The sequence below is a fragment of the Dermacentor silvarum genome, chromosome 1, assembly GCF_013339745.2.
Source record: "Dermacentor silvarum isolate Dsil-2018 chromosome 1, BIME_Dsil_1.4, whole genome shotgun sequence".
NCBI classification, from domain to species: Eukaryota; Metazoa; Arthropoda; class Arachnida; order Ixodida; family Ixodidae; genus Dermacentor; species Dermacentor silvarum.
The window spans coordinates 418,485,849-418,511,309 of record NC_051154.1 but is presented as its reverse complement, the minus strand read 5'-3'; the positions used below and the strand labels follow the sequence as shown (position 1 = coordinate 418,511,309).

General features: G+C 45.5%; 1 protein-coding gene across 1 annotated transcript in view; it reads left to right on the top strand.

The window, feature by feature from the left end:
- Positions 1-25,461, top strand: part of LOC119447504 (nose resistant to fluoxetine protein 6) — a 515,692-nt gene that overhangs the window by 463,440 nt on the left and 26,791 nt on the right. The window contains exon 12 of the mRNA XM_049660741.1: positions 23,658-23,778. Within this exon, the coding sequence (XP_049516698.1) occupies positions 23,658-23,778 (121 nt within the window). The remainder of the gene's footprint in view (positions 1-23,657; positions 23,779-25,461) is intronic.

Sequence of the window (25,461 nt, the reverse complement as noted above, 5' to 3'; positions counted from 1 at the left end):
CAGATCTTTGTCGACAGAGTTTCAGGCAAAGACGTCCGTTGTCTATAGGCAGTGGGGGACAGTATTGCAAAAGGGTTACGAAGTAAGACGGCGCGTAAGCTGGTATGCGAAAGCTTGCAGTGAACACAAGCATCGGGCCAGCGTCAATACGCATCACAACTTAGAGAAGTGCGTTTTCGAATACGCGTCCGAGTCGCCGACGGCGACAGAAGCAAAAAAAGTTGCAGTTTCGCACGAAAGGCGAAGCATCAGTTGCCATAGCAAATTAGTGGAGATCTATACGAAGCAGTAGTAGTTTAATGGGCCGTATATAGTTGCAGTAACGGGGCAGAAACTTGGAGGTTAACAAAGAAGCTCGAGAACAAGTTAAGGACCGCACAAAGAGCAATGGAACGAAAAATCTTAGGAGTAACGTTAAGAGACAGGAAGAGAGCGGTGTGGATCAGAGAACAAACGGGGGTAGACGATATTCTAGTTGACATTAAGCGGAAGAAATGGAGCTTGGCAGGCCATGTAATGCGTAGGATGGATAACCGGTGGACCATTAGGGTTACAGAATGGATACCAAGAGAAGGGAAGCGCAGCCGAGGACGGCAGAAAGTCAGGTGGGATGATGAGGTTAGGAAATTCGCAGGCGCAAGTTGGAATACGCTAGCGCAAGACAGGGGTAATTGGAGATCGCAGGGAGAGGCCTTCGTCCTGCAGTGGACATAAATATAGGCTGATGATGATGATGATATAGTTGCAAACATTCACTTACTAACTAAATAGACAAGCATGGTGTCACGCGCGCACAGGTAAACATGAACACATCTTGCTCGATCACCGCAGATACTCGCTGTGAAAATGCCGGAGTGAGAAAGCGCGCCAGCAACAGCTGTATCGGGAGCATGAAAAACTTTTAAAATACGAAAAAAAATTGTAAAACATAAATACACCAGAAAGTGGATTGGAAAACGGCTCCGCGGTAGCTCAATGGTGAGAGCATCGCACGCGTAATACGAAGACGTGGGTTCATTCCCCACCTGCGGACAGTTGTTTTTTCATCCATTTTCATCTCCATTAATTTGTCATTTCTTTATTTCATTTAGTAAAGTACAAGTAATTTCCCCTATGTTGTCCTTGGTGTCATTGTTTGTTGGCTTCTTATGATATGAATAATAAAAAATCGGGCCCCTCGGTTCCCTTTCTTCTCGTTCATTACATAACTAGGGCTCGAATCCGGCAACATTGATGCCTTCAGGTAGCATATGTGGGTTTATTGACCAGTTGCCATCACCCCCCAAAAAAAGATCACGTGCTCGTGACACCTGCGGCAGAAAGAATGTTCCACATCCGCCCCTACGTTTGTGAGTGGTGGCGCTGGGTAACACTCCCAGGGTTAGTTCTAGTTGTAAAACATAAATACACCAGAAAGTGCATGGGAAAACGGCTCCGTGGTAGCTCAATGGTGAGAGCATCGCACGCGTAATGCGAAGACGTTGGTGCGTTCCCCCACCTGCGGACGGTTTTCTTGCATCCGTTTTCACTTCCATTAATTTATCATTTCTTTATTTCATTTAATAAAGTACAAGTAATTTCCCCTATGTTGTCCTTGGTGCCATTGTTTGTTGGCTTCTTATGATATGAATAATAAAAAATCGGGCCCCTCGGTTCCCTTTCTTCTCGTTCATTACATAACTAGGGCTCGAATCCGGCAACATTGATGCCTTCAGGTAGCATATGTGGGTTTATTGACCAGTTGCCATCACCCCCCCAAAAAAGATCACGTGCTCGTGACACCTGCGGCAGAAAGAATGTTCCACATCCGCCCCTACGTTTGTGAGTGGTGGCGCTGGGTAACACTCCCAGGGTTAGTTCTAGTTGTAAAACATAAATACACCAGAAAGTGCATGGGAAAACGGCTCTGTGGTAGCTCAATGGTGAGAGCATCGCACGCGTAATGCGAAGACGTTGGTGCGTTCCCCCACCTGCGGACGGTTTTCTTGTATCCGTTTTCACTTCCATTAATTTATCATTTCTTTATTTCATTTAATAAAGTACAAGTAATTTCCCCTATGTTGTCCTTGGTGTCATTGTTTGTTGGCTTCGTATGATATATATATATATATATATATATATATATATATATATATATATATTGACGCCCGACAGAAACCACCTTTAACTAAAGCGCGCAGGTATATATATATATCTATATATATATATATATATATATATATATATATATATATATATATATATATATATATATATATATATATATATACATATATATTGACTCAAGACAGAAACCACCTTTAACTAAAGCGCGCAGGTTCGTGCGCCCTCCAAGAGGACGACGGCGTATTGTTGAGAACAACAAAGACGAAGACGTCATGGCACGTGCTTTCGCCGCACGCACTCGCATGTTATGTAACCGTCGTTGGTGAACATTAGAAGAAGAGGAAGTGAAGCGCTGCTCGAGGAAAAGAAAAGAAGGTTTTTGATCTCCTGCTCGGAACGCTGCAGTTATCTTATTTATTTACTTGCAGGTCGCAAGTTAGCCCGCAATAAATAGTTATCGCAGAATTCCTTGAACCATTCGTTACAATTATGGTGGAGGTGCGGGGTGTGATTTCCAGCCCCATTCGAGTTGAAGAAAGCAGCCCGGAGCCACGCCAACTCGGACCCAACGAGCTCACGCCTGTCCCCCAGCGCACGAGCCATCGCCTACGTGGTGAACGACCCGAGTTTCCTCTTTTGCTGGAGCCAACTAGAGTAGCAGCAGCAGCCAATACCGAAATGACATCCCAGACCGCCTCAACCCGCATCGTCGTTCATCAGCCGATGACGCCCAAGCCTTTTCACGGCGACACTTTTGAAGACGCCGAGGACTGGATAGAAGGCTGTGAGCGCGCGCGTCGCTGACTACAATGGATGGGACGAAGAGCGGAAGTGCCGTAACGTTTACTTCGCGTTGCAAGACTCTGCACGAACGTGGCTTGATAACCATCAACCTGCCGTCTGGTCGTGGGATGACTTCCGACAGCAGCTGCTGGCCACGTATTCCAGCACCGACCGCAGGGAAAGAGCCGAAGCCGCTTTGCAAGCAAGAAGCCAACGAAAAAACGAAAGCGTGGCAATGTATGTCGAAGATATGCCCCGCTTATTTCGCCGGGTCGATCCGAGCATGACCGGGGAGAAGCTTCGGAATCTGGTGCGCGGTGGGAAGCAGGAGCTTTTTTCCGGCTTTGTTCGAAGCTCTCCAAGCACCGTCGCCGAATTCCGCTCCGAGGCGAAAACTATAGAAAAGACACTCCAACGGTGAGCGAAGCTCTACAACCGCGATGTGAATGTCGCATTTGCGGACGCATTATCAGCAGTGTTCGAGAACGGCGTCGATGCCTTACGAGAACTCGTAAAATCTGTGGTTCGAGAAGAGCTCCAGAGGCAAAAGGTCAACAGTGGCCCTACAGCAGTCTCTGCATTGGCAGAAGTGGTTCGCGAAGAAGTGAGACAAGCAGTCCGCGAACAGCACCCACAAGCACAGCCACAAGCGTCGTCAACGGTACGGCCAACCGTATCCTACGCCGAGGTACTCAGAGGAGCGCCTGGACGTACTTTCGTCACGGCAACTACCCATGTACCCGAACCTCGGTTCACGCTGCCTCCGCCTGAGTCGAGATTCCGGAAGGCTGACATATGACGCACTCCTGATAGAATCCCTATGTGCTACCACTGCGGCGAAGCTGGTCATCTCTACCGGATGTGCGAATATCGCAGAGCGGGACTTCGGGGTTTTTCCGTTAACGCTCCTCGCCCAGGAAATCGTCAATACCCTTATGAAAACCAGGAGTCAACGCGCCAAAGCCCTCACACTTCACATCAACCTCGGTCAACAGTGCCGCTGAGGTATCGGTCACTGAGCCCGGGTCCATCCTCAAGCTCCCCGAGGCGACGTTCCCAAAGCCCGCGTCGGGAAAACTTATACTGGCGACCTGTGGAGGTAAGGCCGCTGTCGACGCAAGAACAGAGCCTCCAGTGCCGATTCCGAAATGTAACGACAGACGCAAGAGGAGTTGCGGAAACAATGACGTTGCTTCCGATTTGTGTGTGGTTATAGACGGCTATGAAATTTCATAGCCGTCTGTTCATTACTGCTTTAGTAGACACAGGCTCAGACCATTCAGTTATGTGTAATGAACTAACCACAAGACAAAGTGCTGACTCCTTGGAGAGGATCGCAAGTTCGAATCGCTGGAGGACACCTCATCGACCCGGTGGGCATGTGCAATTCTAGAATTGGAATACGCGGCTTCACATACGTCGCTAGTTTTATTCTCCTATCAGAATGCTCGAGGAATTTAATAATTGGAATGGACTTTTTGCAGGCGAACGGTGCAGTAATCAACTTGCAGGAATCTTGTGTCGTTCTCAACGAAGCACGCCATCGCGACGTTCGAGTGTGAAGAGCAATTATAGATGACGGCGGTACGATACCAACAATATCAAGCATAATGTCGCCGTAAGAAGCAACGTATTCAGCGGCTATAAAAAGAATAGCAGAGAATAACACTGGGCTCTTACTCGAAAAAGGGATATGTATGACCAGAGGTATTGTTCGGCTGCTTGATGGGTGTTCGAATGTCTTTCTCACTAATCTTGGAAATCCAGTCCAGCATGATGCGAAGGGAACTGTTATTGCCCGTCTTAATGATTATGTCCAGATTATGGATTTGAACCCTTACGGGGCTGCACCACTCAAGTCTGACAACGTAGACTCCATACTCGCATACATCAACATCGAAGCAGCGCTATCACCGACCCAGAAGCAGCAAAAATAGCCTTGTACGGGAATTCGCCCCGTGTTTCTCAACGCGATCCAAAGTCCAGAGAACATCCATCGACAAACACCGTTTCATTGTCAACGAAGCTGTGAGGCCTATTTGCCAGCATCCCTACCGATCGGCACCGAAGGAGAGAGGTCATCAGATACCAAGTTGAAGAAATGCTTAGAGATGACGTAATTCAAGCGTCGACCAGCCCATGGGCTTCGCTTGTGGTGCTGGTAAAGAAAAAGGATCAGACCTTGTGCTTCTGCGTGAATTACTGACAGATGAAAGACGTCACAAAGCGGGAAAACATCCCGCTTCACTTCCGAGGATCGATGACGCCCTTGATAGACTACGGGAACGAAATTCGTTTCCTCTCTCGACTTCAAAAGCGGATACTGGAAGATAGAAGGGGACGAAAATGATCGTGAGAAGACAGCATTCGTCACACCAGACGGGCTATACGAATTCAAGGCACTTCCGTTCGGCCTCGGTTCCGCACCTGCCTCATTTCAGCGGATGATGGACACTCCTGGTTACTCTCCTGGTTAAAGTGACAGTCCTGTCTTGTTTACCTTTATGATGTTGTGATTTTTTCTACCACCTTTTCTCAGCATGTGATACGACTACGGACTGTGCTTAAAGCAATTAGTTCAGCAGGGCTGACGATAAAGCCACAAATATGTCACTTCGACTTCCATGAGCTCCTTTTCCTCGGCCATTTGATTAGGTCTAAAGGCATTTGTCCTGACCCTGAAGACCGCAGCAGTAGAAAAGTTTCCCAGACAAACAGATAAAAAGGCCGTTAGGCGATTCTAGGACTTTGTGCCTATTACAGACGTTTCGTCAAAAATTTTTCCAAGATTGCCGAGCGGTTAACGCGATTGACAAAAGAAGATGTACCTTTCATTTGGCTAAGTGAACGAGCTACGCACTTTAAGCTGGACGATGGCGTGCTGTATCGCCGCATTTACCATCCTGACGGGCAACGCTGGGTGCCAGTTCTACCACGCTCTCTTCGACTTCGTGTCCTCAACGCCTTTCCTTGCGTTCCATAGAACCTATGACCGCATTGGAAGTCGTTTCTATTGGCCTGGCCTTTCTGCTAGCGTCGCGAGATACGTCGGTTCTGCGCTCCCTGCCAGCGTCGCAAACTCCCAACATCGGCTACTGCCGTCCAACTGCAGACAATTCTGTGCCCCACAGCCCCATTCGAGGTTGTTGGGATTGGCCTTTACGGGCCTCTTCCTGTCACTACTGCTGGCAATCAATGGATAGTGATGGCCGTCGACCATCTGACGCGCTACGCTGAGAGAGCTTCTGTGCTTACTAGCTCTGCTTCGGAAGTTGCTCACTTCGTTCTTGAAGCCATAATTATACGCCATGGTGCTCCTCGTCTACTGCTCAGTGACCGTGGAAAGGCGTTCCTTTCACAACTGCTAAACGAAGTTCTCGAGCCTCCGGCACCGCCCACAAGACAGCTTCTAGCTATCACCCTCAGACTAACGGCCTGACCAAGCGGTTTCATCGCACACTTGCCGACATGATCGCCGTTTATGTTCAACCAGACCACAAAAACTGGGATCTTATTTTACCATTCGTCACTTTCGCCTATAATACGACCGTGCAGCGCACAACAGGCTACTCGCCATTTTACCTCGTTTATGGACACTCCCCTACATTCTTTCTGGACGTTTCATTCTTCACCTCCAAGGCTAATTCATCTATATCATCGTGCGAAGAGTACGTTTCCCGACTCGACCACTGTCGCCAGTGTGCTCGCCTGAACACAGAGGCCAGACAACAAGACCGGAAAACTATTTACGACGAATGCCATCGCTTTGTATCTTTTCGACCTGGTGACGAGGTCCTGCTCCTGACTCCTGTTCGCATCCCTGGTTAGTGTGAAAAATTCCAGCCACGGTTCATCTGGCCGTACATAGTCCTTGAACAGACTTCACCTGTGAACTATCGCGTAACTCTTCTTGACGCCTCCACAGACCGCTGTTGCCGCAATAGCGAGGTTATCCACGTTTCCCGCGTGAAGCCCTTCACGCGGCGTGCCTCTACACCTTCACGGCCGGCCAGGATGGCCTCTTTCACATAGGGGATTAGTGTGGGCGTTTATTATGCACAACTTCCTCATCTGTGTATTATCATCATCATCCTCACACTTTGCCTATCCTCCTCTTCGCCTGCATATGTGATCATCATCGTGTATCATCATGATCATCATCATCATCATCATCATCAGCCTATATTTATGTCCACTGCAGGACGAAGGCCTCTCCCTGCGATCTCCATTTACCCCTGTCTTGCGCTAGAGTATTCCAACTTGCGCCTGCGAAGTTTCTAACTTCATCATCCCACCTGCTTTTCTGCCGTCCTCGACTGCGCTTCCCTTCTCTTGGTATCCATTCTGTAGCCCTAATGGTCCACCGGCTATCCATCCTACGCATTACATGACCTGCCCAGCTCCATTTCTTCCGCTTAATATCAAGTAGAATATCGTCTATCCCCGTTTGTTCTCTGATCCCCACCGCTCTCTTCCTGTCTCTTAACGTTACTCCTAAGATTTTTCGTTCCATCGCTCTTTGTGCGGTCCTTAACTTGTTCTCGAGCTTCTTTGTTAACCTCCAAGTTTCTGCCCCATACGTTAGCACCGGTAGAATGCAATGATTGTACACTTTTCTTTTCAACGACAGTGGTAAGCTCCCGGTCAGGATTTGGCAATGCCTGCCGTATGCACTCCAACCCAATTTTATTCTTCTGTAAATTTCTTTCTCGTGATCAGGGTCCCCTGTGAGTAATTGACCTAGATAAACTTATTCCTTTACAGACTCTAGAGGCTGACTGGCGATCCTGAATTCTTGTTCCCTTGCCAGGCTATTGAACATTATTTTTGTGTTCTGCATATTCATCTTCAACCCAATTGTTACACTTTCATGATTAAGGTCCTCAATCATTTCTTGTAATTCGCCTCCTTTGTTGCTGAATAGGACAATGTCATCTGCAAACCGAAGGTTGCTGAGATATTCGCCGTTGATCCTCACTCCTAAGCCTTCCCAGTCTAAGAGCTTGAATACTTCTTCTAAGCATGCAGTGAATAGCATTGGAGAGATTGTGTCTCCTTGCCTGACCGCTTTCTTGATAGGTAACTTTCTACTTTTCTTGTGGAGAACCAAGGTGGCTGTGGAATCCTTGTAGATATTTGCTAAGATATTCACGTACGCCTCCTGTACTCCTTGATTGCGCAAAGCCTCTATGACTGCTGGTATCTCTACTGAATCAAACGCCTTTTCAAAATCTATGAAAGCCATATAGAGAGGTTGATTGTACTCCGCAGATTTCTCGATTACCTGATTGATGACATGGATATGATCCATCGTAGAATATCCCTTGCTGAAGCCAGCCTGTGCTCTTGGTTGGCTGAAGTCAAGTGTTACCCTGATTCTATTGGAAATTATACTGGTGAATATTTTATACAATACTGAAAGCAAGCTAATGGGTCTGTAATTCTTCAATTCTTTTACGTCTCCGTTCATATGGATAAGTATAATGTTGGCGTTCTTCCAACTCTCTGGTACACTTGAAGTTGTAAGGCATTGCGTATAAACGGCGGCAAGCTTTTCAAGGATGATATCTCCTCCATCTTTGATTAAATCTACTGTTATTCCATCTTCTCCAGCCGCTTTTCTCCTGGTCATGTCTTTCAAGGCCCTTCTAACTTCATCGCTAGTTATAGAAGGAGCTTCTGTATCCGGTTCATCACTATTTCGAATGAAAGTAGCTGTGCTGTTTTGGGAACTGTACAGGTGAGTATAGAATTCTTCCGCTGCTTTTACTATGTCATCAAAATTGCTGATGATATTACCATGCTTATCGTTCAGTGAATACATCTTGCCTTGTCCTATGCCAAGCTTTCTTCTTACTGATTTCATGCTGCGTCCATATTTTACGGCCTCCTCAATCTTTCCGACGGTATAATTTCGAATATCCCTTACTTTGTTCTTGTTGATCAGTTTTGACAGTTCAGCGAATTCTATCTGATCTCTTGAGTTGGAAAATTTCATGTTTTGTCGTTTCTTTATTAGGTCCTTGGTTTCTTGGGAGAGCTTCCCTACTGGTTGCCTTGGTGCCTTACCTCCTACTTCAATTGCTGCTTCTGAGATCAGCCTCGTTACGGTTTCGTTCATTACCTCTATGTTATCTTTATCTTCTTGTTCTAAAGCTGCATATTTGTTTGCTATCACCAGCCTGAATTTGTCTGCTTTCACCCTTACTGCTTCTAGGTTGGCCTGTTTCCTCTTGACTAATTTTACTCTTTGTCTTTTCAAATTGTGAGAAATCCTAGACCTCACTAACCTATGGTCATTGCACTTTACCTTACCTAACACTTCTACATTCTTCACTATGCTCGGATCGGCAGAGAGCATGAAATCTATTTCATTCCTTGTTTCTCCATTAGGGATTTTCCAGGTCCACTTCCTGTTGCTGCACTTCCTGATGAATGTATTCATTATTCGGAGCCTATTCCTTTCCGTGAATTCTACCAACATCTCTCCTCTTGCATTCCTAGAATCGAATGGCGAGCAAGCGATTGGCAACCGTAGTTGCCAATTGCTTGCTCGCCAACCTACTTTTTCCCACTTTTGCATTGAAGTCGCCCATGACTACTGTGTACTGAGTTTGCACCTTTCTCATTGCTAATTCGACATCTTCGTAAAACTGTTCCATTTCTTCATCATCGTGACTGGAAGTTGGGGCGTAGGCTTGTACTACCTTCATTTTGTACCTCCTATTCAGCTTTATTATGACGACTGCTACCCTCTCACTAATGCTGTAGAATTCATCAATGTTGCCCACTATATTGTTATGAACTAGAAATCCTACCCCGGATTCTCTCTTATCAGGAAGACCTCTGTAACAGAGGACGTGGCCGTTAGTCAGCACTATGTAAGCCTCACCAGTTCTTCTAACCTCACTAAGGCCAATAATATCCCAGGCAATGCCTGATAATTCCTCAAATAGTCCTGCTAAGCTAGCCTCACTCGAGAGGGTACGCGTGTTGAAAGTTGACAGGTTCAGTTTCCATTGGTGGCCTGTCCGGACCCAGAGATTCTTAGCACCCTCTGCCCCGTCGCAGGTCTGACCGCCGCCTTGGTCAGGTGCTCCGCAGCCACTGGGGACTGAGGGCCGTGGTTAATTGTCGGAGTCATGAGGGACGTAGTGGCCGAATACCAGAGAGGCCAATTCCTGTTCTGGTGAGGGAGTGACTTTGATCAAGCTCAGTGGGCCTGCCTAGTAAATTTTTTGCCGGTGTCAGGCACCACTCCATGCCTGAAAATGTAGTGGACTGGAGCAGGATTGGAACTTACGACCTTCAGATTTGAAGTCAGGTGTTCCGCCTCTGCTCCACGCCGCCGAATTCATCGTGTATATGCTGCGCTGATTCGCTGACAAGCTCCCGGAGCAAATCAACGTCGGCCCAAACGAGCCGTCACAGTGTATATATATATATATATATATATATATATATATATAGACCAGCCATTGCACGAGCATACAGCATAAAAAAGCACAAGAAGAGACGTCCCTTGCGTTAGTGCTAAAATAATAAAATAATATAATAGTGTCGAGATTGCTACCGTAAAAACAGGAATATAGGTCGAACTTTTTTTCAAAAAAACATTGGGAAAAGTCGACCCTCGTCTTATATACCGGACATTGGCGGAAAAAACTAGGGAAGTCTTGCAACAATGGGCAGATGAAGTAAACAGCCGCCTTCCCCATTGCATTCAGGCTGCTTTTTCATATATTGTGTCAAAATGAGCGGAAGCCGACGGCAATTCACCGTCGCCTTCAAGAAAAAGGCGATTGAGTACGCGGAAGCCCACGGCATCCCGCCAGGTTGCCGTGGGCTTCGTATCGTGCGACCATCGACTCGTGTGTTTGTCAGCACCTTATCATCACGGCACGGAGCAGCATTTAAATAAATACTGTCACCATTGTGCAACCGGCTGAGTCGCATTTGTTTTCGGTACTTTTGCCATTGAAAAAGATTTTTTTTTTCATTTTTAGAATTGCTTAGTTGGGGGTCCACCTATATTCCGGTTCGACCTATAGTCCGGTTTTTACGGTAGTCTTGTAATCGCAAAAGCAGTAACAGGGAAATGGTTTACGAGCGGTTATTCGTATAACTTATTTTTCCTGGCGCGGTAACAATGTTAGTTTTTATTGCGATACCAATTATATGGACACTTCTAGTGGATTTCTGCCGTCGCCGTCGCCGTGAGGTTTCGTATAAAGTACAAGGGCGATAAAATTGTCGGCGCGCGCCGTTTGTGCGAGTGAAAGCGCGCGTGGGACGCGCGCTATCACCGGAAGCGAACTCACGGCGGAGAGCAAACGCGACTTCCGTCACGCGAAAGGCCAGGGGGGTATGAAAGGGAGGAAGGGGGGCGACGCTGTGCTGCGGCACCAAATGCGTATCTTGCAACCGGGCGCAAGGGGAGCTGACGACTTAGTCTCGCATGCGAAAGGAGGAAAGCGGAACGGCAGCGCGGGAGGGAGGGGGGGAAGCTTCTACTCTGCCAGCAACTGCGCTTGTACTTTGTGCGGCTGCGGCGATCGCCCGCACCGTATCTTCAAAACGATCTCCACACGGCTCTGACCTTTGTATGCGCTGTGCATAAACCCGTGGCCCTCAGTCCCCAGCAGCTGCGGAGCACGTCACCAAGGCGGTGGTCAGACCTTCAACGATTCAGAGGGTGCTAAGAATCTCTGGCTCCGGACAGGCCGCCACTGGAAACTGAACCTGGCAACGTTCAACACGCGCACCCTCTCGAGTGAGGCTAGATTAGCAGGGATATTTGAGTAACGCTGTATGTGCGAGTGAAAGGGCGCGAGGTCTTTCACGGGGAGTGAACGCACGGCGGAGAACAAACGCGCGTTCTGCGCCGTGCTCGCTTAAGGGCTGCAGAAGTAGGCGTCTCTGTTCTCCTTCACAATCACCATGTATGTAGAGCAAACGCGCCTTCTTCCGACGAGCGAGAGGCCATGGGGGAGGCGACGTTTAGCTGCGGCACCAAGTGCCTATTTATATCAGAGGCTCCGGCAACAGTCACCAACGCCGCGCGCATTTTGAGCGAACGCGGGCAAAACGCCGATGGCGTCGACAACAGTTCTGCGTGTTGCCGATGCTAATGCATGTCCAAGTTTATACAGCTGATAAAGCTAATATCATTACTCCGTATAGGTCTCTACAAGTTTGCTATCGCAATTGATGCTTCGCCTTTCAGGTGAAACTGCGACAACTTTTTTAATTAGTGAGTAAATGTTACTACAATTCATATAGGCGATATAAGCAACGTACAGACTCGTGTGAGGGCCGCACTTTTTTCCCGCAATTTTGACGAGCCTTACAAGGGACCGGGCCATTTTATCTAATTTTTCCAACTACGAGTATGAAATCCGCCGTAAACGTCCGCGATCGCCTCCTCTCCCCATCTATTTTCGTGTACAACTTTAGAAGGCAGCGGCATTTGCCCCTCAAAGCGGATGCACACGAGCATCCACCAATGGGCGTGCACTCTAGACTGACTTCATGAGCCGGGCGGCCGGTGACCCCGCCGACAGGACTTGGCAGCCCGCGCTTCGAGCGGAGCCGAGTTGAGTCAGCGGGACTATTTCTTTAGTCGCGGTGAAAATCGGCAGCGGCGCTTCAGTGGTTAGGGCGGGGCGCCTCTCCTGTCTTCTTAAGTTCTAGCCGACTTTTTTTTATATAGTTGCAACGCGCGAAAGCACGCTGCGCGGGAAAATTCACAGAGGAGCGCGATCGGAATCGCGCTGAACGCGATTGTTTCTCGGTTGGATTTAAAAAAAATATTTGCTTTCAAGTTGGGGGTGCGGCTCTTACGTGGATTTATACGGGAAGAATCTTTTTCGTGCAATTGTCTTATGGTTCGCTATCATTAATACTGCTTCGCTTTCCGGCAAAACTGCAGCCTCTTTTTTTTTTAGTAATAGTAGAAGCTCTGCTGCGTATGACTGCTATTGATTCTGATTTCGAGTGAATCCGGCTTGGCCTCACTTCGGTTACTAAGTTAATTATACATACTTATGGCCTCTGCATCCACGTTGCGATATTTCCATCCTCAATATATGTTAGTTGACTCAGGGGCAGATCCAGGTTTTTTCTGAGAGGGGGGTCAGCTTCTGTCAATGATGATGATGATGATAGTAGCCTTTCTTATTTACCGAAATTTACCGTTTTTGCTCACCATAAACACGTGTTTTATACAGCTAGAGCAACACCTGTAGCCCGCCGTGGTGGCTCAGTCAGCTCAGGCGTTGAGCACGAGATCGCGGGATCGAATCCCGGCCGCGGCGGCCGCATTTCGATGGAGGCGAAATGCAAAAACGCCCCTGTCCTTGCGTTGTTGTGCAGATTAAAAAAACCCCAGGTGGTCAAAATTAATCCGGAGCCTTCCACTACGGCGTGCCCATAATCAGAACTAATCCCATAATCAGAACGGCCTGCCCATAATCAGGCACGTAAAACCCCAGAAAGAGGAAGAAGACCTGTAGCGAAGCCAGGTATCGGTTTCTCCGAGCTTATAGGAAAAGGACGTTACCCAATACAGCCATGTGCTTGGCGGCTGTGCCTGATAATACAGGGTGTTCAAAACTAAGCTTTATGGTTTTCTTAAAGTTAGGCACTGGGAGGCACGCGAAGACCACCTGTGCAAATAAGTTATGTGGCTAGGGGGGCACAAAGTGAGATGATAATTATCGCTGTGAGCAGCCCAATTAACTAAAATTGAACAACTATTTTTTGGTGACTGCAGTAAGTGGGTATGTTTGTATCGAAAACTTAGAGACAGTCGTGTTTCTACACAGTATCAGTCGGAAGAATTATTCTAGCGTGTCCGTGCTCCGAGATATCCGACAATAAATTTCAATTGTCGTACTGCGCAGAATAATCGAGTCGACGCGAGAGCAGTTTATGCTTTGCGTTGCTGTGGAAGGGAGGCATTTTGAACATTTTTAGGGCATTGACATCTTGATGAGTGAAGTGTTGTCATGATATTTGTGCTTGACAACACCAAACTTAAAGCGGCAGTACGAAATATTCGTTAGTATAGCTAAAAAGATTAGTATAGAAAAAGGCAAGGACCATGCCCGGTCTCCTAGTCACCATTATGCACGCGTACTGCCCTCCGGCTTCTCTGCTCGCGCCATTATCTCGGAATGGCAGCTGCCGCCATCTGTTACGACAGCGGTTACGGGTTCTTCGATTTTTTTTTTAATTTGCCAGCCGTGAGGGGGACAGTTATTATCATTGCCAATGCTTCCGCCCCGTTGTCAGACTTAATGCCGCACGCAACAGCGGCGTCACGTCAGGGAGGAGCTTTGCGCCGATCCTCACTCTCTTGCATGCGTAATCATGCGAACGACAATTAAAATTTGGAGTTGGACATCTCGGAGCGCAGACATGCTAGAATAATTCTTCCAAGTGAAACTGTCTAGAAACACGACTGCCTTTAACTTTTGAATACAAACATATACACACTTACTGCAGTCAATAAAAAGTTAATTATTCAATTTTAATTAATTCGACTACTAACAGCGATAATTATCATCTCACTTTGTGTCCCCCTGGCCACATAACTTATTTGCGCAGATGGTCACGTGCCTGCCAGTGCCTAATTTTAAGAAAACCATAATACCTAATTTTATGTTTAATTAATTTTATTAGTTAATAAAACACCCGGTATATCTAGCCTGTATTGTTTCTTAAAATAAAATTTCGGATGATGTTTTGCAGGTTGGTTATAAATGCGTAAGCACGGGACCGTCTTTGGAGTTCTGTTGGGACGCTTGATTTCCTTAAGAAGATTCTTTGTGTTCGGCTGATACACCTTCGTTTGATTTGGAGGACTAACTCCCCTATTCTCAAACAGCCCTCGACTCGAACCTCTTCCTCCACTCCACCTTGTTGAGCACAGCGCCTCCTCTCGACTGATAAAGACGCGACAATTCTAAAGAATTCCCGTGAATGATCATGAAGCTCAGTGACCACTTCTTTGGAGGGATGGTGGTACTATATTTCCTCTTGAGTTGAGGTGTTGCGTAGACCAGAGGAACGTTCTTGAATACGGGCGTAACGCTCCGCTCCAACGCGGCAACCACTACGCTGGTTGTTTACGATATGCGAATCACCGCGTATGAAGATTCACGGCGCCACCTACAAGAATAACGATGTGGCGTAGTAGCCGAGAGCGCGAGCCAGCGTCTTCATGTTTTGTTTCTCACGCGACGTCATCCTTTACGCAAGGCGCGCATCTGCTCCCGTTTCCCGCGGCTCGAGACTTCGCCCCGCTCCGCGAGAACGCCCACTCAGATAAACGGATCCGGCGCGTTTGAGCCTCCTATGCTTAATGTACGACAATAAAACTGCGAAGTCACAATGAAAAACTTGTAGCGTACGAACGGTACTGTGCTCGTACTGGATATTGTCAACGTGTAACTGTGATCACAATGAGTGCTACAGTTAAAAAAGGTTGCCTATGCGTAGTTCTTAGTTTAGCTGTTAGTTGTTTTTATTTATATATGAACACTTCCTCGAGAGATCTCTTTCATTAAGCAGGTTGGTCGCGGAACCGATGACAGCCAATGAGGTAACCGTTGACACCCCAAGGGGAAACTAAGTTAATCAGCTGGGCGCGAAGGCGCTCGAGCGGACCTTGGCGTGCTTGGCAAAAGGGACGTCCCCTCGTTCATTCGACGCCACCGACGGGACGAGTAAGGCACGGCCGGTGCCAGGAGGTCCAAGGTGTTCATGAGAAAAACTACGGCAACTTCGCGATACCACACTCCTGCGGAATACAACTAAGCTTGTGAGCGAGCTAGCTTTACTTCTACAGGGCTGATACCACTGGTACTCGCGAAAAATACTTTTGAAGAATGCTGGCGGCCATTTTTTTGCGACAGGGCCATCCCCCTGTCAGCGAGGGGGCGATGCAGAAATCTGAGGGAGGGGGTCAGGACATCCGGACATCCCCCCTGGATCCGCGCCTGAGTTGACTACCTCTTTCTCTTTCAAAATATAATAATTTTTTGTCCTGTGCACACATTAAAATATAATGTGTCTGTGCATGGTGTTCTCACTGGAAATTAAAATAACATGTTGAAGTGAAAAAATAGGGATGAGGAAGCCGCCGTTTGTGCGTCTAATGCACTTGTTTTCCTATTGTCAGGATTTTCAAAAATAAAGCAAAAGTATGAATAAAAGCCGTGCAAGTCCGCGTCCACTTTGATGCATTTAGCCACAATATTTTAAGGGAGAATGTAGAGGCAACACAAAACAAACAATAAACGGTTTGGGTAACAGGACTCTGGTACTCACATTTTAAGAGCGGGGGGTCCCTCCCCGTAGTCGGCGCGTATGCATCGGGAGCCGGCGTCGACACGACACTTTGCCCTCTCCCGGTTCTCGCTCGCCTCTCGCGACGCGCGTACCCTCGTGGGAAGAGGGAAGGTGGGCGAGGAGGCGATTCTCCTCGCGAAAGATAAAAAGGCATAAAAGAACGCCACCAAGAGCAGATGGTTCAGGCGTCCCTACCCCGAACCTCGGATTGCCGTGTCATTGGCGAGACGTCGCACTCGACTCACAGAACACTTCAGGGACGAAAGCCACGCATTCCACACGTGTAAAGACGCAACTGGTGGATCATTGCTTAAAAAAAGGACACATGTTCGATTTTGATAATGTAGCCACGTTAGCACGGGAACACCAATGGGGCCCAAGAAAATTTGTGGAATCATGGTTCAACCGTCGCAATCGATCTGCATGCAATTCTAACCGTGGCCCTCTGCCGGATGTTTACGGCAGTATCATACATAAATAGGATGTATTTTCCCATTTGTTGCCGTTTGTGTACTGACGATGCCCCCCGCATAGGTGGCGAAACGTCTATGTTTTTGTTGTTTATTTAGTCATACTGTTGACCCTCTGTTGAGGGTTGTTACAAGGAAAGTACATGAATAAAGTTCTCAACACCAGCACACATTGTACAATGGTCAACTAACAAATGACAGCATATTAATCGACATGACTATCAATGAAAGTTTGAAAATCGCATACATCATTTTTCTACACAGCTCCTTCTGGTAAGTTGTTCCATAAGCTTATAGCGCCAGGGAAAGAAAAAGAAAAACGAAACAAATCAGTACGGTTTCTTATTGGGGGTGCCAAGCGGGAGTCAGTTGTTCGTAGGTATCCTTTATTAAACTGGGGCTTTATGAGTGTTTCTTTCTTTACTTTTACTTTCTCATCCATTATATCAAAAAACAGTTTTAATCGACACTTCTGCCTTCTGAATTCTAATGATTCCAAATCACATACATGTCCGTAACCGAGTCTGTGCGCCTATATTTCGCGCATATAAAAGGTACAGAGAGACGCGGAATACGCTCCAGTTTATTTTTAAGAACCTTTTGATGCGGACTCCAAACTGCACTAGCACATTCTAGTATCGGATGAATATAAGTTCTATACGCCAATAATTTCACTTCTCTCGTCGCTTTCGGCATTTTTCCCTCAAGAAGCATAATTTTTGATATGCTGATGAACAGACATTTTCTACATGATGCGTCCAATTAATTTTATCTGTAATTGTTACGCCCAAGTACTTGAAGATGGTGACGTTGCTGAAAATTCTTTCCTCAATGTTATATTCGAACAAAAGCGGAGATTTCTTTCTTGTTATCTATGAGCAAGTGGATTGCTTATAATTAATTTTCACCCCCCATTTTTTTGCATCATGTACCTATGCTTGAAGACAGCGGTTAATTTTAAGGTGGTCACCTCTGCATGCAACTCGACAGTAAATTGAACCATCGTCGGCAAAAAGCTTAATTTTGACAGGTGATTCGACAACTGAAGCAATGTCATTAATATATAACAGGAACAAGAGAGGCCCTAATACCCTTGTTCAATCAGTTTGCAGCACACAGATGTTAGAAATACCGGTCTATAGTTATTTACTAACAATCAATTACCACTCTTAAATATTGGGACGACTATTGCACTGCGCCAGTCTTGGGGTAACAAGCAACTCTTCAAGGATTTTTGAAACGTTATAGAAAGGTAATAAGATAACCACTCTGCATATCGTCCTAAAAATACAGTTGGTATGCGGTACTCCTGAATACACCTCTAATTTAGTCTACACACTGTTTTTTACTTTAGCAGCTTGTTGACGATGTGACAAATATGCACCAATCCAATCAACCAATTGCGTATCGATTGAAGTTTAAATAGCAGTTTAAATGGGAGACTTTATCGAAATCCTTTGCGAAATCGATACATATAACGTCAGTTTGCTGACCTGCATCCAAAGAAATAAAAAAATAATGAATTGTTTCAATGAGTTGCGTAACGGTAGAAAGGCCGGATCTGTAGCCATGCTGGAGAGGACATAAGAAATCTTTTTTCTAGAAACAGTCGGATATGTTTTGCGACTACTTGTTCAATCAGTTTGCAGCACACAGATGTTAGATATACCGGTCTATAGTTATTTACTAACAATCAATTACCACTCTTAAATATTGGGACGACTATTGCACTGTGCCAGTCTTGGGGTAACAAGCAACTCTTCAAGGATTTTTGAAACGTTATAGAAAGGTAATAAGATAACCACTCTGGATATCGTCCTAAAAATACACTTGGTATGCCATCAGACCCGGCAGATTTTTTTTGTGTCTAACAACGATAGCTAGTTAAGTATTTCTTTTGGCGAATGCAGAGCTTTTCCATTAGGCGTGGAGACGAAGAAGGCAACTGATATTCTTCAGCGTCATCTTGACTTTGACGAACACTGACTGGAAATAACGATTGAACTTATCACAAGTTTCCCTATCTTCTATAATTTCAGTTCCACCTATATCTTCAATCGTTTCACCATTATCTTTGAAAAAAAGCCAAAATTTTCTTGGGGAATCTTTTAGAAAGTTAGCAAGCGTTTGATCAAAAAAATTTTGCTTACACTGCCTCAGTTTTGTTTTTAGCTTCCTTTTATCAGCTGAGACTTCAGCTGTCGTAGCTTTCGCTTTGCGCAGCCTTTTTATTTTGCGTTTCATATGAATAATATTTCTATTTTTCCACGGATTTCGTCGTTTTATTCTTTTGCCCGTGTGGGTATAAAATGATTTATACAGTGCTGTACTGTTTCCTTAAAACGCCTCCACAGCTCTTCAACAGATTCCGTTTCTGACGCACTTTGAAAATCATCAGGTGACATTTCAAAATAATCAAGAAGAGATGTGTCATCTGCATGGCAATAATCTTTGACATAATATACGTATGTGATTTTGTTTTGACACAGCTGCTACAGATCACATTCACAGAGATCAGTTTGTGATCAGATATGTCACATTCTACTGATGTATCACATTTATACACATTATTAGAGATAAAAACCAAGTTAAACAATGATTGCGACGTAAGAGTAACTCTTGTATGATATTTTACAATTTGCCTCAGGTTATGAGAAAGCATGACTTGAAGTTACATGTCAGCACTAGCAGTCTCTACATGCCCGCTGGAAAAAAATTCCCAGTTGATATGAGGTAAGTTGAAGTCGCCAGCCGTTATTAGTCTTGTATTTTCATTTACATTGAAACAAAAATTCAGCTGGAGCATACATGGCTCCAATAAGGTACACTGTATTAGCATAATTTACCTTACACCAGACTGGTTCAGGTAAGGTACAACTTATTTTCGTTGCGAATATTGCGCTTTTGATTACCAGTGCAACACCACCACCTCGGCAATCCCGATCCCATCTTGTAACCCATAGGAACAATGTCTCTGTTAACACCACAACATGCGGGCTATATGAAAGCAATAAATATTCAAGTTCCATTACTTTCTAAACTATGCTCCTTGCGTTTAGTGCAATCAGTCTGAGCTACTATTGACGGTGTACCTGGCTTCCCGACCATTCTGGCCGCCGCATCACCTGATGATGAACTGCGTAAGGCAGAACTGTCGGGGTCATCATTACGCTTTGCCTTATCTTGACTTCTTTTACATGGTCAGCGGATGTTCCTTTCGTCATCCCATTCATATAAATCAACGTTTACATTCAGCTTATCATATATCAGCTTCACTTTCACTCCATTTGCTCTTTCGGTTTTGGTACTTTTCGACGACATCTTTCTCCGCATTACTGTTTTTTTGCGTAATCATGGCTAATTCGAATAGAAATACCCTTCAGTCTCTTAGCGTTCTTTAATACACTTTCCTTTTTGCGATAATAAAAAAAATTCATGATTACAGGTCTCGTGCTGCTTGCTTTTTGTCTACCCAACCGGTGTATTCGATCAACCGGCTTTACCTTGATACCCAGAGTATCGTGAAATAGTTTATGGAAAACGGCCTTTGTCAAGTCCGATACAGACTCGCCAGGCGCTTCAGGAAGGCCAAAAACTAGCAAATTGTTGCGTCTGCTCCTGTTCTCGTACTCAGTACTTGCCTGCCGACGAACAAGAGATTCCAGGCTAGTGATACTTCCTTCGATAACCTGCAAGTTTGTCATTTTTACCGATCCTGCCTCATAGCATCTATCTTAGCATCTGATATCGTCTGGTTTTCTAAGATTTTCTCTAGCATCTGCGCAGTAGTTGGTCCAGAATTTGCTTCGACATCACCTGACGTCAAAAGCATCAAGACCACAGACCAGCGATCAATCACACAAGTAATACAAGTAGCCGGGCACGGAAATATTAGCAAAAATCTATTGTCAGTTCGTAAGCATGCAGTTTTGTAATAATAACGAACCTGCAAAAATAGTATTGTCGATTGAGGCATGTTGTTCGTAAGCGTTTCGCCGTGTTCTCTGAAGATACCTCCGGCACGAGATCGCGGGATCGAATCCCTGCCGCGGCGGCCGCATTTCGATGGAGGCGAAACGCAAAAAGGCCCGTGTGCTTGTTTTGTAGTGCACGTTAAAGAACCCCAGGTGGTTGAAATTATTCCGGAGCCCCCCTCCCCCCCCCCCCCCCCCCTACGGCGTGCCTCATAATCAGAACTGGTTTTGGCACGTAAAACCCCAGAAAGAAGAAGATGAAGATGCCTCCGTTTCGTTCGTCCTTTTTTAGCTGATCCATCGATGACGTCACTTAAGTTAAAAGGCGATCCACCCACGTTGTGCGCACGGCACCGATGCCCTGATAATCCACGAAGGGAAGCAAAGCATCGGTACTGCTTAGCGAGGTTGACGCGCTGAAAATCCACGGCAAGATGTGCAAAAACAGTATCGTTGGTTTAGGCATGTTGTCCGTAAGCCTTTCGTCGTGCCCTCTATATAGCATATTTTATTATTGAGTAAAGGCAGTGATAAAAAACATAGAAGTATAAATATTTTGTGAAACAAGCTCCGTAGGGAGTACGCACGAACTTAATATTAAGGAGACCGAAAGGTAACCAAAAGGAGACGAATTGAGGAGACCAAAAATGCACTTCTCAAATACCAGATTTGCTAAATCAGTACCCCACCATACTACATTTACTGGATTCTGGGACTCTACTGAAATCATTCAGAAAATAGTAATATAACTGCTAGCTGAGGAATACGAAACTTGTCACGATTTCTAAATATTCCTAACATTGTATTAGTGTGTAAGGTTCTGCCACTGCGCTCATGCGCTTACTTATTGCAATGAACTCGCTTCCGTGCTAAGCTTTTTTATAACCTGAATAGCAAAGTTATTTCCTTGGCATATTGTTCTTTTTTTTCTTTTTCTGCTACTTCACTATATCCTGTAGCTGCTTTACTTTGAGGGTGGTGTGGTCTTGTGAGGCATTTGCACGGCCTTTAGCCGTGTCTCGGAAGCCATTCTTGTACGAAACTTTTTTCTAAAAAAACTAAAAATCCAAGAACAAGAAAAAAATTAAGAAGGCGTCTGCATATTGTTTTTACTTTTGCTTTGAGCCACCTTACCTATTGTCGCTTGTCGTTGCAGAAGTCCCTCGCAAATCGAACTGCAGGGTAAACCTGTTCAGTGCTAAACCTGTTTTTAAGGTACTCAAGGAGGTCTGCTGACAAGATTTTTGTATTGAAGGTACCACTTTTTACGAATTAGAAAGGTGAGTTTATACAGGCTTGTATCAAATACGAGAGCAAGCTTATATCATGGCGACTTAACTGTCACTGGTAAAAAGAAAAAAAATAAATTATTCGATGGCTGCTTCTAATTTTGCTAAATTGCGATGTGAGGTGTGAAGATACGCGTATATAAGGATGTTCCTGCTGAATAAAATTACACTGGAAGTGTGCCACAGTCCAGCCTATGTGTGTCCGTGTCCTGTTTGCGCTGGATTCCTAATTACGTTGGTGGCAAAATAAGTTTCCCCGTAGCCTGATGAAAGGGCTTATATTGGTTTTGGTATGAGGCTTCAACAATCATTATTTTTGGACTCTTACCCACCCGTTCCTGCAGGGAGCCCTCGTAAACGAGCACAGTGAAGGATGCGAACGTGGAGCGCTGATGAAAGACGGCGATAGAGAAGAGAGCGCAAGGAGCGAAAACGTGAGAAGAAAAGCGTAATGCTGCGCAAGACGGGCTCTGCGGCGACGATAGCGCCAGAGTAGCGCGCTTCGTCTATTCACCGATGACGCCACCGATACCATATTAGAAACAAAATGCTGCTTAAGCAGAGGTCTGTCTGCAGCGGCTGCTGTGTAAAACGCCCTCGCGTAACCCACGGGCTGCCTCTCGCGTGAAATGTGGAAAGAAGTAGGGACAGAACACAAAACTAAGTTCTTTCCACAGTTTTGTGGCGCGAGAACCACATTTCAGGCATGAACCAACTAGCCCAGCTGCCTCTCGCGATTAGCAAGGCAGTCGCGCCACAGTTCGCTCCATTTGCAACGTGCCGCACGAGAAAGATTGCCCGCGCCAGCCAATATATTGCGAAACACGTATGCAACTGCGCTCAAATTTCGCATTAGGGAGCATCGTAATCGTCGGTCAAGTTCTTGCGAGGCACTGCCCCTGCTACCATTTTAATCGCGCCACGTGCACAAACCTATACTTTTTGGATATGGAAAGACAGCGTTTCAGAGACGTGGTTTCCTTTTCCACTTTATTTTTGTAATGCTTAAAGATTTTATAGCATATTGCTTGGGCACTAGGAATGTTACCGCACACACTGCGAAACCCGCATTTTCACTGTCGCACATAGCGTTTCAGTGTATGCGTCACTTATTGGGTCACGTTGCTGCTTTGCCGGTCAGCGAGGGTCTAGTGTTGCATAGAAGCCCTTGCAATATAGCGCGTCTCACAGCATGCCAGTCGAGATGCAAACAATTTTGCTCGATCAAAGGCATGGTACAGTGGTGAGCCAAACTCCGCGGAAAGGGCCTTTCTAGCAAGTATACTTTATTTATCGACTATGACTGCACCAAACATATATGGGCGGCTAGGAGGGAACTGTCGCCATTCACGTGCAGCAGGATGATTAGAAAATAATAAAACGGGTCGTAGAACGCTCTGTTGGCCATTATAACGTATTGCCATGGGGACTTGAAAAAGAACGGGACAAGGACATGCGCTTTGCTAACCATTTTTTGAACGGCGGAAAAGCGCATACCGCGTGAAAATGACGTGCCTGTATGTGCCATGTTCTTTGTCTGGTGTCTGTTCTTGTGTCTTAAAAATGCCAGAGAAGTTGGCATTGTACGACATCCTGCTTTTGAACCATGGAGGATTTAGCGATGGTGTTCTGCAGCTCGGCTTAGAGGTATCACAAAACTTTCCTAAAACTGTGCGCAGGTTTGCTCTCATTATGAATCGCTGGATGTACCTGCTGCCACATACACATGTGGGTCCCTACTTCCTTGGTGCACTCACTGCCTTCGCCTACGAGCGATACCGACAATCGAAGATCCCTGTGGTAAGAATGAATCCGCATTTATTCCAAGCCCTATGGCTTCTTTTAAACGATTGGTCACGAAGGCCCTATGTCGGCTTAGATACGAGGATTTGATTTGGTGCTATCGAAACTAGAACCACCGCACGCTGCTAACCCCAGTGCCAAAACACAGCACAGTAGCCATTATTGCCAACTCCTGCCGCGCCGAACTTCAGCTCGCTGTAAGAAACGCCATTTCGGCCGCACGCACTGACTGCGTGCAGTGCGAAACCAGTGAATGTATTTTTTTTTTGCTAAGTTCGCGTTTGGCGAAACGCTGACACCGAGCTCGCGGTGTCAGCACACTGAGCCGGTGCAAATTTATGGTTAGCACTGGGCATTCACAATAAATGTAATTTGCTTTTTGTGCATATTCTCATGTACAAATATCTTGATCGGCTGGCTATCGAGGAAGTCTGTTTTTTTCTGACCTTTCCAATTTGTGTGGTCGGCATAGAATCGAGCCTGCCCTAGATGCGAGGTAATGGGTGGAAGGAAAGCTTAGAAATAGGCATTACCCATATATATATATATATATATATATATATATATATATGCATACAAGATGAAGGGTTTCGCTGACGTTTCGGCCGGAGGACCGGCCTTCGTCGGAGTGCCGGTCCGACGAAGGCCGGTCCTCCGGCCGAAACGTCAGTCAGTAAATATGCCATAAACGTTCGTCTTTTTTTCCTTTTTTGAATATATATATATATATATATATATATTCCACACGAACCGCTCACACATTTATTAAGAGGAATATGTGCGTCGTTATAGTGCATTTCGGTATTTTGACGACATCCAGTTACAAAGTCTATCTTATCTTCGCACTAACGAAAACCCTGTTTCTGCTTCTTTTTTATCAAGCTGTCATTTTTTTTCAACATTCGTCCTACTTTTGTCTCTTTTATAATGTACTACCGCCTCCCCTTAGCCAAAGCTATGTAGTTCACAATTATGAATTAGTGTTGAGTATGATCTGTTGAGTGAATGTCTTGCTGAATCCTACGTTCCCTAAATATCTACAAACCGAGTCCATCAAAAGGAACGATGATTCGTGTACTAAGAAGTTACCAATTATTTGAGGATCCTAATAATATCTGCGATAATTGCTGCTTCCTGAATAAGACGTCTCTTATGTGCCGTGCGAAATGACGCTAATAAAATTCAGTTTTCATAGCAGAAATCGCGAATTATAGACACAGGCTGCATAGCCTGTGTCTGTAATTGTCTATAATAACTTGCTGCGTGTCTTAAACAACCAGTCTTATATAAATTGAATGATCTGGCTATTCTTTTGTTCACTAACAACGTGAATGGTATACTTTTCACCTGGACAGGTTACCAAAATTGCTTGAAGATTAATATTCTTTGCTCGGCTCGACAATAAAAAATATTCCATAACCATCAAGCCGGAAACTGTAATAGTAATGTCGCTTAAAATATTTATTCGCTACTGAACTGTACAGCGAATAGCATTTACACAGCTGCATTTTGTTTCATAACGGTTACTTTATTCATTGTCACAGACAGAACAATGGCCATTCGCTTTTGTTTCGTCATCGTCCGTGGAATTTTATGGTTTTCACCCACTGGGTGCTGTTTTGCACAGTTGAAAAAAAAACGAAGGTTTCGCCGAACGCAGAATTGCTGGCTGAAAGATTT